This window comes from Pongo pygmaeus, chromosome 15 (genome assembly GCF_028885625.2).
Source record: "Pongo pygmaeus isolate AG05252 chromosome 15, NHGRI_mPonPyg2-v2.0_pri, whole genome shotgun sequence".
Lineage (NCBI taxonomy): Eukaryota > Metazoa > Chordata > Mammalia > Primates > Hominidae > Pongo > Pongo pygmaeus.
This window is the reverse complement of record NC_072388.2, coordinates 103,206,317-103,219,818: the sequence shown is the minus strand read 5'-3', so window position 1 is coordinate 103,219,818 and position 13,502 is coordinate 103,206,317. Positions and strand designations below refer to the sequence as shown.

The 13,502-nt window shown below is 64.0% G+C and overlaps 1 protein-coding gene across 6 annotated transcripts in view; it reads right to left on the bottom strand.

Moving 5' to 3' along the window:
- Nucleotides 1-532: 532 nt before the first annotated feature.
- ASPG (asparaginase) overlaps nt 533-13,502 on the bottom strand; it is a 29,955-nt gene continuing 16,985 nt past the window's right edge. For 2 of the 6 annotated variants that reach the window (XR_008493760.2, XR_010123794.1), the window contains 10 exons: nt 12,757-12,869; nt 11,937-12,119; nt 11,688-11,801; nt 10,974-11,096; nt 9,260-9,355; nt 8,809-8,972; nt 6,823-6,909; nt 5,982-6,119; nt 5,030-5,730; nt 4,573-4,619 (listed from right to left, as the gene is read on the bottom strand). Coding sequence is in view for 4 of the 6 variants with exons in the window: in XM_054449455.2 (XP_054305430.2) it covers nt 3,583-3,603; nt 4,123-4,203; nt 4,520-4,619; nt 6,823-6,909; nt 8,809-8,972; nt 9,260-9,355; nt 10,974-11,096; nt 11,688-11,801; nt 11,937-12,119; nt 12,757-12,869 (1,082 nt within the window). In the remaining 2 variants the exon portion in view is untranslated. Of the gene's footprint in view, nt 3,604-4,122; nt 4,204-4,519; nt 4,620-5,029; nt 5,731-5,981; nt 6,120-6,822; nt 6,910-8,808; nt 8,973-9,259; nt 9,356-10,973; nt 11,097-11,687; nt 11,802-11,936; nt 12,120-12,756; nt 12,870-13,502 lie in introns of those variants that run through there. The other 4 variants (XM_054449456.2, XM_063652084.1, XM_054449455.2 and 1 more) reach the window with 3 other exon arrangements.

Sequence of the window (13,502 nt, the reverse complement as noted above, 5' to 3'; positions counted from 1 at the left end):
GCCACCAGATCTGAGGGACCCCCTAGACATTTCCACATGTGCTGTGTGTGGCTCAGCTATCGCAGCCACCCTGGAAAGGGAATCAGAAAGGTTTTGTTATTTTCATTTTGCAGTTGGGGAAACTGAGGCTCAGGGAGGGACAGTGACTTCTGGGGACTGCACAGCTCTTGGTGGTAGAGAAGGGATGACAGGCCTTGCCATCACTGCATCTGCGGGGCTCAGTGCCTGTGTGTGGAGTCCGAGGGGCTGCGGCATGGGGGTGGGGATGGAAGTGGGCATACGGGAGCTTGAGATCAAGAACAGGAGCTTGGGAGCTCCTCCCCCACCACAACTGCATGGGCAAGAAGAACCCACCTCTCTCTCTCTCTTTTTTTTTTTTTTTTTTTTTTTTTGAGACCTAGTCTCGCTCTGTTGCCCAGGCTGGAGTGCAGTGGTGCGATCTGGGCTCACCACAACCTCCATCTTCCCAGTTCAAGCGATTCTCCCACCTCAGCCTCCCAAGTAGCTGGGACCACAGACACAAACCACCACACCTGGCTAAGGTTTTTATTTATTTTTTAAGAGACAGGGTTTCACCACGTTGGCTGTTCTTAAACTCCTAGGCTCAAGCTATCCACCAGCCTCGGCCTCCCAAAGTGCTGGGATTGCAGGTGTGAGCCACCAAGCCTGGCCACCTCTCCTTAATTCTAAGCCCTGGTCTAGCCCAGTCCTGGGCAGACTCTTCCCGACACACAGCCACTTGGATAGGCTCTCCTTGCCCAGGTGGCTCCTGTAGCCAGCATCCAAGGGGACTGATGAGAGAGGACGGGGAGGAGGTGACAAGTACAAGCACCTGCGGTTCCCACCAGCAGCAGGAAATATTGAGGTGTGACCAGAAGGGGAACTTCCTAGCATACATGAGAAGTCTGGTTACCTCCAGCTGGGGAAGGGCGGTCCTGGAGGGCCCTCAACTGAGAAGTCTGATTTTAAGATAGAAAATGCTGGTAAAAAAAGACAGTAGTCGTGATGGAGAGATATTTCCCAGAGATAGCCCTGGGATCCAGGTGATTCGAGATGGGCTATAGGAACCAAGGCCTCCCCCAGCATGAAATTACCAGGTGTGAGTGACGCCACCCCACTGTGGGGAGGCGGGTCCCACACGCACCGGGCGCCCGGCTGTGCCTCATTCTTGTGTCTCCCATGGCCTCATGCCACAGCGAGAGACAAGGCGGCCCTGATTCACAGCCCAGCTCTGGCCTGTGCCAACGCAGAGCCCTGGGCGCAGGACGGGGCCACTCTGTGCCTTAGCTTCCTCAGCCATGAAGTGGGATAGACGGGGGCCCGGTGCCCTCCTACAGGCACAGTGGGGACGAAACACACCAACAAAGCGCAGGATACGAACGCTCCAAGCCTGTCTGTCCCGGCTGTTCCCACTGCACACCAGAGAGCCAGAGGCCTTGGGGCCAGGTCACTGCCCAGCGCAGAGCCCAGGGAGCCCCGAGCAGTGGCCCTGCACCTCGTGCCACTTCTGGGTGATGCTAGAGGAATCCCCTTACCCAGGGCCCCTCTGGCCTCTCCCCAAGGGGCACAAAACGGCCCCCAAGGAAGCTCCCAGACTCAAGCCTATGACTTCACAGCCTCCTGAGACACTGGCCCAGTCCCGGGGCTCCCTGTGGTAGGGCCCTACATCCCACGAGGGTTTAGAGGGGCCTGACAATGGGGGTCTGGCTGCCCAGCCTTGTGAGGAGCTCTCCGCATCTGCCCAGCCCCTGTGGCCCCCAAGCCATCTCTGCCGAACTCTATCAGTGACCCAGTTGGAGAAAGGCCAGCTTGACAAATGCTCTCTGCGGGACAAGCAGGATGAGTGGGTGTTTCTATACTACAGGACACTCACCCCAGGCGTCAGTGGGTGTGTCTACACTGGCAGGTTGGCACCTGCTCTGGGAGGGTGCTGCCATGTGGGCTAATGCGAGCCACCTGCAGCTTTCACAACCTGGGGCTCTGAGGGCCTGAAGCAGCACTGAGCAGGGTGGCGTGAGCAACAGCCTCTGCCCAGCCCCTCGGGAGCTGAGGGAAGCAGGTGGGCACTGCCGTGTGCAGGAGCAACCGGGGAGACCAGGTGGGCTCAGCCCAGGGATGCCGGAGGTAGTCCCACCTCTTCTCACCTGCACCAGGCATTTGTCCAGATGCCCCACCGCCTCCCCCAAGGCCCCCCGAGGGTCCCGGCCATCCGGGGACAGCAGGGGCTCCTGGCTCTGGGGCCCGGTGCCACCCTTCCTCCACCTGCAGCCTCTCATGGGCCTCACCAGGGTGAGGAGCAAAGGCTTCCCCGGCCCTGCCATGCTCGCGTGGCATCACCTTGTTGTGCAAGGCCCAGGCACACCTGTGTTGGGGTGAGGACAGCAAGGATGCCGGCGGCAGTACCAGCCAGGCTTGGGAACCAGGCTGAGGAGCCTGGGGTATGCCCAGGTGCCAAGGGCCAGCTCTGGGGTCACGCTTTTGCCCTCCTGGGCCTCCAGTCCAGGGGCCGGCCAAACAGAGGGACGGACAGGAACCGTCACCTGGGCAGGTAGAGAGGCCTGGAGGGAGGCAGCCTCCACACTCCTCACACCCAGCAAGAAGGGGTGAGGGGCCGGGGGCAGCAGCAGGGAGTCCCTGGCCATCCCAGGCCAGTGCATGGACACATGGTGGGGGCCAGGGGTCCACACCCCCGATTTCAGCCCCAGCTGAAAGAAGGCACGAGGCTGCCCCTGGCCTTGGAGCACCACCCCCACCGGGCAGCAGCAGGGCCCGCCCCACCCACCCACCTGCCCAGGCTGTGCAACCAGGCAGGCACAGGTCACCCCTCCCCTTACAGGGTGGCCTGGCTCACGGTGGAGGCTGCATCAGGAGCTTCAGGCAGAGCAGGGGCTGGAACGGTCCCGAGGGGCTCACCACCAGAGTGTGAAGCCCCCTTGACACTCACGGGCTTCCACAGCCCCATGGAGCCCGGTGTGGCCCTGGCCTGAGAGGGGGGCCGGGTGCAGCGATGCTGGGGTGACAAAACCAGACAGCAACTGGGACGGGACTGTGAGGACTAAAGAGTTAAGCAGAAGCAGCATGCTCGTCCAGGGGTTGGAGGGCTGCCTGGAGGAGGGGACTTCAAGCCCAGAATGAAGGCGCAGGAGGTGAGGAGATGGGCAGAGGGTGTCTGGAGGAGGGACCAGCCTGGGCAAAGGCAGGGTGGCAGGAAGAGGGAGGGGCAGCTGGGAAAGGACCGCTTGGCCGAGTCACCTCCGTGCACCCCACCCCGCCCAGCTCACGCTCACAGCTGCCTCCGGAAGGATGGGCCAAGTGCCCACCCCCAGAGACCCCACAAAGCCTGGGCCTGACTCCCCACACACATCCACAGTCCCGGACCCAGACAGAGCCTCTCAGAGCCAGGCTGTACAGACCCGGTGAGGGGATGTCAGAGACTTTATTGCCATTCTGCCCAACAGAGGCCTTCAGGCTTTGCATGAGAGCAGGCTGGGAAGCAGCCCCAGCAGTGGGGTCATGCCTGAGACCCCTCCAGCCGGTCACGGGAGGAAGGAATGGCTTATACTGCAGCAGGACGGCTTCAGGTTAGACACCAGGCAGCACTTCCTGAAAACATGAAGGCTCCTGAGAAGGATACCCAGGTAGTGTGCGAAGGCAGGGCAGAGAGACAAGCCCAGGCACCCCGTCTGTGCGGTACAGCCCAAGAGCCTGAGCAAACCCAGCTTGAGACTATGGGAGGGCCACACAACCGAATGGGAATGGGGGTGTCAGCTGGGAACTGGCCTGGGAGACATACGGAAGTACCCAGCCTAGGGGGTCCCGGGGGGGGGCAGGGTGCAGGGGCAGGTAAGGGGATGCTGAGCCCTGGCTGGGCCCTCAGTGCTCAAGTCTGGTCAGTTCCTTCAGGAAGCCCTCCCTGACTGCTCCTTTCTCCTTCTCCTCACCTCTAAACTGTGTTCCACCCTGGACAACCCCAGGAGGGGCTCTGCAGACCCTAAACTGGCTGAGATCCATCTCAGCCTCCTCCGGTTCTGTCCCGCTTGGTTACGCCCCCCGAGCCGGGATCCAGCCCTGCACTAGAAGCTCAATGTGGGGGTGTCAGCCCTGCCTGGGGTGGGGACTTACTGGGCATGAGGCCTGGGCACCAACCACACCCTCCAGGCTCTGTAGAAAGGCCACCACTGCCAGGTTCCCGGCTGCCTCTGCCTATGGGGAAGCAGTGGGGAGAGGCTGCCTTGGGGCCACTGATTAGCAGCCTGGCCCAAGGACCCCCATCCCCAGGATGCCCTCCCGTCCCCAGCCCACACACACAGGGCCCCAGCGGCTTCTCCACTCTCGTCACCCCCACCGCTCAGAGCCCCGGGAAGGGGACCCAGTCTGTGCGGGTCCTGCATGGGGAGGACCGGGCATTTGGGGGAGGGGCAGAGCGGGGAGGGGCAGAGCAGTGAGCTGGTGAATTGTCCAGGTGTCCTTCCTGGAGGTGGCAGCCTTTGGAGAGGGTGCAGGGGGTGGGGGCACTCACGACATGCAGGGCGCTGTGCCCATCATAGCCTGGCTGCCCCAGGTCAGCCCCTGCCTGCCACCACACCTGCAGGCCTTCGAGGTCGGCCCTGTATGCCAGCCTGGGGGTGGGGGCAGAGGAGGAGTTGTTGGGGCCTGCTGGGCACCTGTCCATCTGCCCACCTGCCTGTCCCCCAGGTGGCCTGGACACTCTTACAAAGCCAGCCCCAAACAGCTGACCCAGCAGCGACCTAGTCCTGGGGCAGGAGTCGCTGGGGGCCATCGGGCAGCCTGGAGCCTGGTTTCACCCAGTGGGTGGGACTGCGACTCAAGTCAAGGGTGCACATGCACAAACATACATGAACACACATGCACACACAGCGGCATCACAGCAGCATACATGCACACACAGGAGCACACAAGCACACACCCACACATGCACAAGCACACACCCACACATGCACACACACACAAGCATATGTGCACACACACAGGAGCTCATGCGCCTTTGCACACACATATGCATGCCCACCTGCCGAGCAGCCTACGCCAGTTTCGTGTTTCACAACACTGCTCTTCCCGGGGCGGGGTCCGCAAAGGTGGAAGTTTGAGGCAGCCCAGCGGTTCAGAGAGGGGGACACAGGAGGCACCCCGGGATAACAGTTGGCCCTGGACCCCGGCAGACTGCATGGGGGGTCCTGGCTGGGACAGGGGTCTGGGCCCACCTGCCCTGGAGTGGGGAGCACCTGCCAGGCCCTCGCCAGCTCCTTCTCACCCTGCCACCCTCCTGGGAAGAACTCACTCCCCACCTGGGGAGGCCAGGCGCAGGCCAGGTGGGGACCCGGCAGGGAAGGCTCCACCCACCCATGGTGTGCAGGGGCTGGGGGAAGTGGCCTGGTGAGGAAGGGGCTGTCCCCTTCTCCGGAGGGCCCTTAGGGACTCTGCACCTACCCAGGAAACAGCAGCAGCCCTGCAGTGGCACTGGGTAATCTCTGCGGTGAATCTGCTGGATGGCCTCACTGGCCCCTCCTGGACCTGCCCCAAGAGGCCAAGCTCCACACACACACTGGCCCCTAGGAAGGCCTGGCCGAGGGGCTCAAGTCTAGCCAGCAGCTCAGGCTGGCCAGGCCCACTTCCAAGCAGAGTCCTAGACCAGGGTTCTGGTCCCAGCTCCCACAGGACCTGACTACTGCCTCAGTTTCCCCATCTGTCAATGGAGCCAGCAAGGCCTGTCTGGAGTGCAAATGTGGACCAAGTCACCCCAGAAGTCCCTTCAAAAGCAAGACCAGGGGTTGTGGGCCGGTCCCAGAGGAGGAGTCAGAGCTGCTAGTCCTCCTCCTGCTGGGCAGGAGCCTGAACCCACTCCCCTCCCAGCCAGTGAGCCAAGCCCCTGCCATCACCCACTCCCCAAGCCTGGGACTCTGGACTTACAGGGACACAGACCCCGCCACTCACAGCACCCCCACCCCAGCCACCATCTGCACCTGGCCCAGGTCTCCTGCCTCCAACTCTCCCTTTTGGGTCCCTCGGAGTCGTCCTGGCCTCGGGCAGCCCAGGCGGGGCACAGGAGGCAGCGCCAAGTCACCAGGCACAAGGCATGGGGTGGGAGGCAGCGATTCTGGCTGCGGCGGACAGAGTAGGATCCCTGCATCCCTAGCCCACCTCCACCGACAACCAACACCCTCACTGAAGGCCTCCCTGCGCCTCAGTCTCTCCAACAATAACATGATGTTAGAAGGCCTGAGCCTGCCTCGGTGGTCACTCGGGCAGCGTGAGATCGGAAGGCACACTGGCCACTGGTGCCATGCGGCCAGCAGGTGGAGGCAGGGCCTAGGTCAGTTTATCCCAGGACAAGAACCACGCTGGGGAGAACAGAGCTCACCAGACCTATCACCTGCCAGGGGCTTCAGCTCCCCGGTGCCCCACCTGCCCCAACCTCCCCAAATGCAGCCCCAGCCACCCCCCAGCCCACACCCCAGCCCCCTCACACCCAACCACCAATTCCCATACCCCTCCTCAAGCCCACCACACACACACACACATGCAGGCACACACACGCATACACACATGCACACACGTGCACATACAGACACCCTTGCTGGACTGTTCGCTCAGCTGAAAACAACTCCTTCCCCTGCCCCATGACATGGTCCAGGGTAGACAGCTCTTCCCATCAGCCAGGCTGGTGCACACTGAGGTCAGCGGGCCTCGCCTCTGAAAGCCCCCACACCCTGACTCACTTATGTCTCCCAGCAGGTCTGGCTTCCCTTCCCCAAGCTATGTCCCCCACATCCCTGGAAGAGCAGGTGCTCTAGCTGCGCTCACCTGCACAGCTCCGTCCCTGCTTCCTCCAGCTCCTGGGTGGACAGGGAGGCCCCGGCTTCCCGCAGCAACCCAATGACACCCGGATGCCTGTGTGAGAATGAGCATGCTGACCTTCTGCCCTGGCCAGCCCAGCCCCGCTGTACCTCACTCAGGAGCCAGCAGGGCTCATGTCCTGTGCACAGGGACAGGGACCTGCCTGCCCAAGACTCCACAGCCCTAGCCTCAGACAAGGGCCCATCCCCCCATCCTCTGCCTAGGCCCATGCAACATCATCCCGGGATCCCACCACCTCCATCTGTCCAGTACTCCTTCTTAGGGCAGCTGAGGTCTGCAAGGGGTGGGGTCAACTCTGCGGCAGCCCCGCACCCAGCACCCAAGGGAGGGCATTGGTTGGTGCTAGCAGAATAGCTCCTCCCAGGGCAGTTTCCCTGACCCATTCCAAGGGGACAGCCCATTCCAGAGGACAGCCTTACATGAGCTGACTGGCCCCACTGCACACCCAAACGCTGATCACACCCCGTGGTGACCTCCTCAGCCAGGCGCAGCGGACACTGAATCAATCCGGCCGACTGCCCTTGGGGTGGAGTGGGGGCAGGGCACCCAGACAGTGGAGTCTGTGGGGGTGGGGTTGGGGCTCTAGCCAGGCCTTGGAGCAGAGGCACAAAGGCTGGAGGCCACACAGCCCGTTGCACAGGGTGACCTAACGATTGTGCCATAATCACTGGCCGTGCTCCCACCCCTGCAAAGCACCACAAATCCCCCCGTCACCCCATTTAGGGAGCCTGGGAATAGGTATGAGGCAGTGGCCTCCCCACACCCCACTCAGGCACAGCAGGGCCAGGCAGGCGGCCTCAGGGAGCCTGGCGGTGGAGCGAGGCTGGGAGACCGGTTGTGGGGGGTGCTGTGAGCCTGGTCCTGTGAGTTAGGAGGGGACGAGGGGGCGGGACTGTGTGAGCTCATCTCCGCCACCACCCACACCCAAGGACTCCCAGTCTAGAATCTCCAGTCCGGATCACCCCAGCCCTGCTTGGGGGGACCCTCACAGCCCCGCCCCCTCTTGTCCACCACCCTGTTCTCTCCTATTGTTTTGAGCACCCTGTCAATGCTCACAGGAGCGTGGAAAGAACCTTCTACCCCAGTCACCCACTTCACAAAGGGCACCACACCCCACCCCAGGGCTCACTGCTGGGGAGGGGAACCCACAACTGAACACATCAAGGTCACATGACCCCAGGCTCAGACACCCCGGCCTTCTCTCCATGGGACTCCTGAGCACTCCCTCCCCGAAAAGAACCCAGGGTCCTGCAGGCCAAGTCCTCCCACCCGCAGGGAGGAATCCCCAGGAGCCCTGGGATCTCTGAGCAGCCCCATGGGTCTGGGCAGCGGCACTGGCAGACAGGTCCTCGGCCTTCCCAGGCCCGGGGCTGCTGGGCGTCCAGGGGCAATAAAGAGTAGGAAGGGGAGACGGGACGCAGATCCCACCAGTGCTGGCCTCACCCCCCATGCAGGGGCACAGGCATACACTCCGTCTCTGCTGCTGCTCTGGACTTTGGGAAGAGACACCAGCCAGGGCTTGCTGGCGGGGGCAGGGGACCCCCACATGCATGGGCTGGGCCTGTCCTCCAGGGCCCGAGTTGCCTGTCACAGCCCCAGATCTGCTGCCACGTAGCCTGCTTTTTATTGACCGCGTCTGGCTGCTGGGCCAGGACCTTCTGCCCCACCTCCACCCCAGACCCCCATACCCATAGCTGCACAGAGATGACTCAGGAGCACCGGGTCCTCCCGGCTTTGTCCATAACATTTTTGTTTTCTAGGAACTCTGGGCCGGAGTCTTACTGGGCCCCGGGCTGCGGGGGCAGCCTTTAGGAAACAGGTGTCCTCCACCTCTCCCAGCCCAGCCCCGGGAGGCTGTTTGAGTGCAGGAGCCCATAGCTTCTCTGTGCCCACCTGTCCAAGGCAGCTCTGTGCAGCCCCTAGCCCCATTACCTGCCCCGCACGGCCAGCAGCAGCGGGCTGAAGCCGTCTGTGTCCCGGGTGTTCACATCCACACCTCTCTGCAGCAGCATGGTGACTGCCTCTGCGTGGCCTCCCCGGGCGGCCGCGTGCAGTGGGGTTTGGCCGTTAAAGTCCACCAGGCCCAGGTCACTGCCCTGGAGTGACACAAGGACATGCGACCTCTGAGGGAGGCCCAGGTGGGGCCAGGTAGGCCATGGGGAGGGTGGGGTCCCTCTGAGGGTAGGGCCCAGCACAGCCCCTGCACCCACCCTCAAAGCCTCAGTGAGACCCCACAAGCTGGCAGGACAGTCCTGCTGCCCAGTCTGGCTGACAAGGGCTTAGTGTGGTCAGTGGGTGGATGAAAGGCCGTCCTGCCTACAGGGTTCAGAGCCCCTGGGCCAGGAGTGGCTGGGGCTGGGCCCCCAGGGTGAGGGAGGCTCACCAGCTCCACAAGCGCCTGCAGCGCCTCCAGGTCACCGGCGTGGGCAGCAGCACAGGCCAGGCTGGGCATCAGGGCATTGCGCAGGGCATCTGCCTCCTAGGTGGGGAAGGCGGCACCCTGGGACCCACGCCTCCCTTTGGCACCTGGTGGAACTGGCAGTCCCTGGTGCCGTGTGACCCCTGCCAGCCCACACACAAGGGCCCGCAGATCCCAGTGCGTGGGTGAGAAGGAACCTGAGCTGCCACGTCGGAAGGCCTGGGGTTGAGCCTCACCACCCCACCTCACCCAGGCCCACCTAGGACCCCTTCCCCTGGAGCTAAGGCCAGGCCATGAGACCACCATCCAGCCCTGTCCCCAAAGGGTGTGTGGCCCAGTGCCTGCTACCCACCCTCCAAGACTCCCGTCTGCTCCCACCGCTGTCGGGACGGAATCGTAAGTCACCCGCGTAAGGAGAGCGTGAGAAGCGGAGCCAGTCCCCTCCCCTGGAAGGAAGGTCCTGTTCCCACAGCTGCACCTTCCCAGAAGAGCCACCTGCCCCCAGCACCGGGCACCCAGGAGCTCCCCAAGACGCCAAAAGGCCGCGGTCCTGGCAGAGGCCCCCAGGGGCCACCTTACCCAGCGGTCCTGGCAGAGGCCCCACAAGGGCCACCATACCCAGCGGTCCTGGCAGAGGCCCCACAGGTGCCACCATACCCAGCGGTCCTGGCAGAGGCCCCCAGGGGCCACCATACTCAGCGGTCCTGGCAGAGGCCCCACAGGGGCCACCATACCCAGCGGTCCTGGCAGAGGCCCCACAGGGGCCACCACACCCAGCGGTCCTGGCAGAGGCTCCACAGGGGCCACCATACCCAGCGGTCCTGGCAGAGGCCCCACAGGGACCACCACACCCAGCGGGCACAACGTGGCCTGGTGACAAGGCTGCTGCCTCTGGCCTGCCTCCCTACAGCATTCAGGCCCCATGCAGTCACCCTAATAATAGGCATGCACGCCAGTCCTTTCCATCTGCCCGTCACCCGCCCCAGCAAGTGGCAGTTGCAGCACATGGCTCACAAGACAGGTCCATCCCTATGGGGGGAAACTGAGGCACTGAGGCTGGGGCAGGACCCCAGGCAGTGGGGAGCAAGGCTGTCTGGCCTGCCAGGCCCCATGTCAGGCCTGGATGCTTGGCCCAGCAGCCAAGCGGGCATGATGCGGGGTCCAGGGAGGCCCCATCCCCCTGAAGACCCCAGGCCTCAAAAGCCCCCCTTCCTAGGTCTGGGCACCCCAGTTGTGCAGGGGACGTGCAGGGGACGTGCTGGCCCTCACCTCCGGGTTCAGGTGGGGGCCTGGAACCCCTGGTACTCAGAGCCTGGGAGAGCCCAGAGCAAGCACCGCCCCCACTCACCCGCCCTTCTTCTGGACAGGCAGCTCCCAAGGCAGCCCGGCACTAAGGCAGCGCCGCCAGTCAGAAGGCAGCGACCTGCTGAGCCCCGGCCCCAGCCTCCCTGCTGTGTGCCCACCGCCTGGCCCTTCCTGGCTCCTACCCTATGGACCCTGCAAACCTTCCTTGCTGCAGACCCCAAATCCTCCTCCTGGGCCCCAGAACCCGGGTGTGCCTAACTGTTTGGGCTGGAGTGATGGCTACAGGGGCTCGTGCCTGCCTGGTGCATCCCAGGGTGACCAAGAGGGTGCACAGCCCCCAGCTGCCACTCAGGCCCGTGTCCCACGCCATTACCTGGCTGCCGTTCAGACTGAGGAGCCAGGAGACCCCACGGCCCAGCGTGTTGCCCTGCAGTGAGGGCCGGCGCTCTTCCACCGAGGGTGGCGTCATCTCCCCACGAAGGTCCTTGGTCAGCAGCTGGGGGAGAGAACAGAGGCGAAGTGGCTCTGCCAGGGCTGGATGGGCAGCCCAGAACAGCCTGGAGGTTCAGGCTACCCGGGCACAGGCAGGGGTTGCCCTGGGCCTGAGCCTCGGCCATGTGTGCTTCATCCCTTGGGCCAGAGTGGGCCGGGTCCCCTCACAAGGCCAGCCCCGCTCCCCGGCCCTACCAGCTCAGGGTCTCCAGGGGCCCCAAAGCCTCTGCCCAGCCCCAGGGGCTGGCAGCCCAAGGGTCTGGGGCCAGCTGTGTCTGAACCCCACCCTCCAAGAAGAGTGGACAGCAGGAGAGGATTTCCTGGTGACAGTTAGGGGAGCCTCAGGTCTCCATGCAGGCTGAGAAGGCACAAGGACAGGCAGAGCCTGGGCTGGGGGTCCGGTGAGGGCTGTGGGGAGCCTGGGCCCAGAGCTGCCCTTCCCCACTATAGGGAGCCACATCCCTCCCCTTCCCAAACAGGACACACCCTGGGCTGGCCCCCAGGCTCTTCCAGCATCGCCCCAGACATGACCCTGGGAGCCAACTGACATGCTTGTGCACACCGAGGGTTGCCCACAGCCCGAGAGTGCCCGCACCTCCTTCCTGTCATCCAGGCTCAGCCCTGGCTGGCCCAGCACATACGATAGCTTGGCCAGGGCGGCCTCCGATGTCATGTCGAAGCCTGAGATGACGCCGGCTCCCGCCATGGCCTGTGAGGAGGGGGTGTGTGGGCAGGAAGGGCAACTCACCACGGCCCCCTGCCCATGAGGGGTGGGTCAGAGCCCACCTCTGCCAGGCCCTCAGGCTGTCCCCTTCCCCGCCAGGCCCTGATCTCCCGGCACTACCATGCCAGCTGCATAGTCTGTGGTCACAGCCCCCTGGAGGCAGTGGGTACAGTTGACGATGACCAGGCCGCGCTCGGTGGCCACCCGCAGCTCCTGCAGCAGGTCGGGCTTGGTGGGTCCGTTCCCCGAACCGAAGGTCTCCATGACCATACCCTTCAGGGGGGGCTGCAAGAAGGCCCGAACCTGTGGGGCGGTGGGGTGGGGGCTGGATGGTGAGGGTCTCTGCCCTCGGCACCACTGAGACTTGCCCCGTGCCCTCCCAAGGAGGGGGACCCCAAGCCAGGGGCAGCTGGTGCCTGCTCTGCTCCCGGGACAGTGGGGTTCCTGGCAGGCGTGCATGGCTGCTGGCACCTGGAGGGCCTGCTCCCCCCACATTCTCCCAAAGGGTCATCCTGTCTGTAGGGACGAAGGCTTTGTGTGACACAACGCCGTGGAAACACTTCAGAGAGGTGGGAGAGGAACCAAGAAAGCCATCAGGGGCCCCAGCGCAAACACCCTCGTCCAGCACAGCAGGGGCGGCTCCCAGCCAGCTGGAATCTGCAGGAGGATGCTGCAGAAAGCTCTAGAAAAGCACGGACGGATGACCCCGTTCTGGCTGTGAGCTGCGCCCCAACCCTGCCCACTCCCCGAGAAGCTGGAAAGCGCCATGACCGATGACAGGGGACAGGGCCTGGGGCTGGTGGGGCCACATTGCAGACATCTCAGGTCCATGCGGGGTCTGCACTGGCTGGTGAGGGCCCCAGGGAGCCTGAGGGCCATGGGAGCTGCAGAGGGCTGGGGCTCGGGGCTGTAGGGGCAGGATGGCCGGGGCGGTCCCTACCAGGGCGGCAGGGATCCCAGGGTAGAGGCGCAGCAGGCCCACGTCCTGCTCCATGCTGCTGTGCACCACCAGCCCAGCCTTCCTGTCGACCTTCCGCACCAGCTCCCTGTTGACTGAGGACAGGGAAGGGCCTGTGTGGTGCCTTCAGGCCTTCCACCAGCCGAGACCCCAGCCCAGCGCCTGGCCCTCTGCACAGGCCGCCTCCTCCCTTGTTTTCAGAGCCCTGAGCCTTCGCGGCTTAGCCCCCTTGCCCTGTCTCCTCTCTGGAAGGCAAACCGTCCCATGCTTTGGCGCAGTCAGGCCTGTGCCAGGCTCCGCAGCGTGCACAGGGCTGCGGGAGGAGGCACTCGTTGGCCAGAAAGAGACCGATGGCCGAGCAACGGGCAACACAGTCTCAAGGGTGAAGCCCAGGGAATCTCCGCTGGCCAGGCGAGGGGGCAGGAGGGTCCTGCAGAGATGGAGGCCCGGCTGTGTCTTGCAGGCCACATGGGGGCGTCGGTCGGGTGCAGAGGCGAGGAGGGCAGGCGTGCCCAGCTGGGGAGCCACCAGCAGTCACTGCGCTGGGTCACAGGCGTGGGGCAGCATCGCCAAACCAGCCAGCCTCCTCTGCCCCTTGACGGGCACCCACTGTGCCCACTGCCCACCGGGTCAGTGGTTGAATGAGTGAACAAATGGACTTTCGGACCCCTCACCTCTGGGGAGAGAAGGCCTCTATCCAGTTCACCCCAAAATCCTAATGTGTGCCC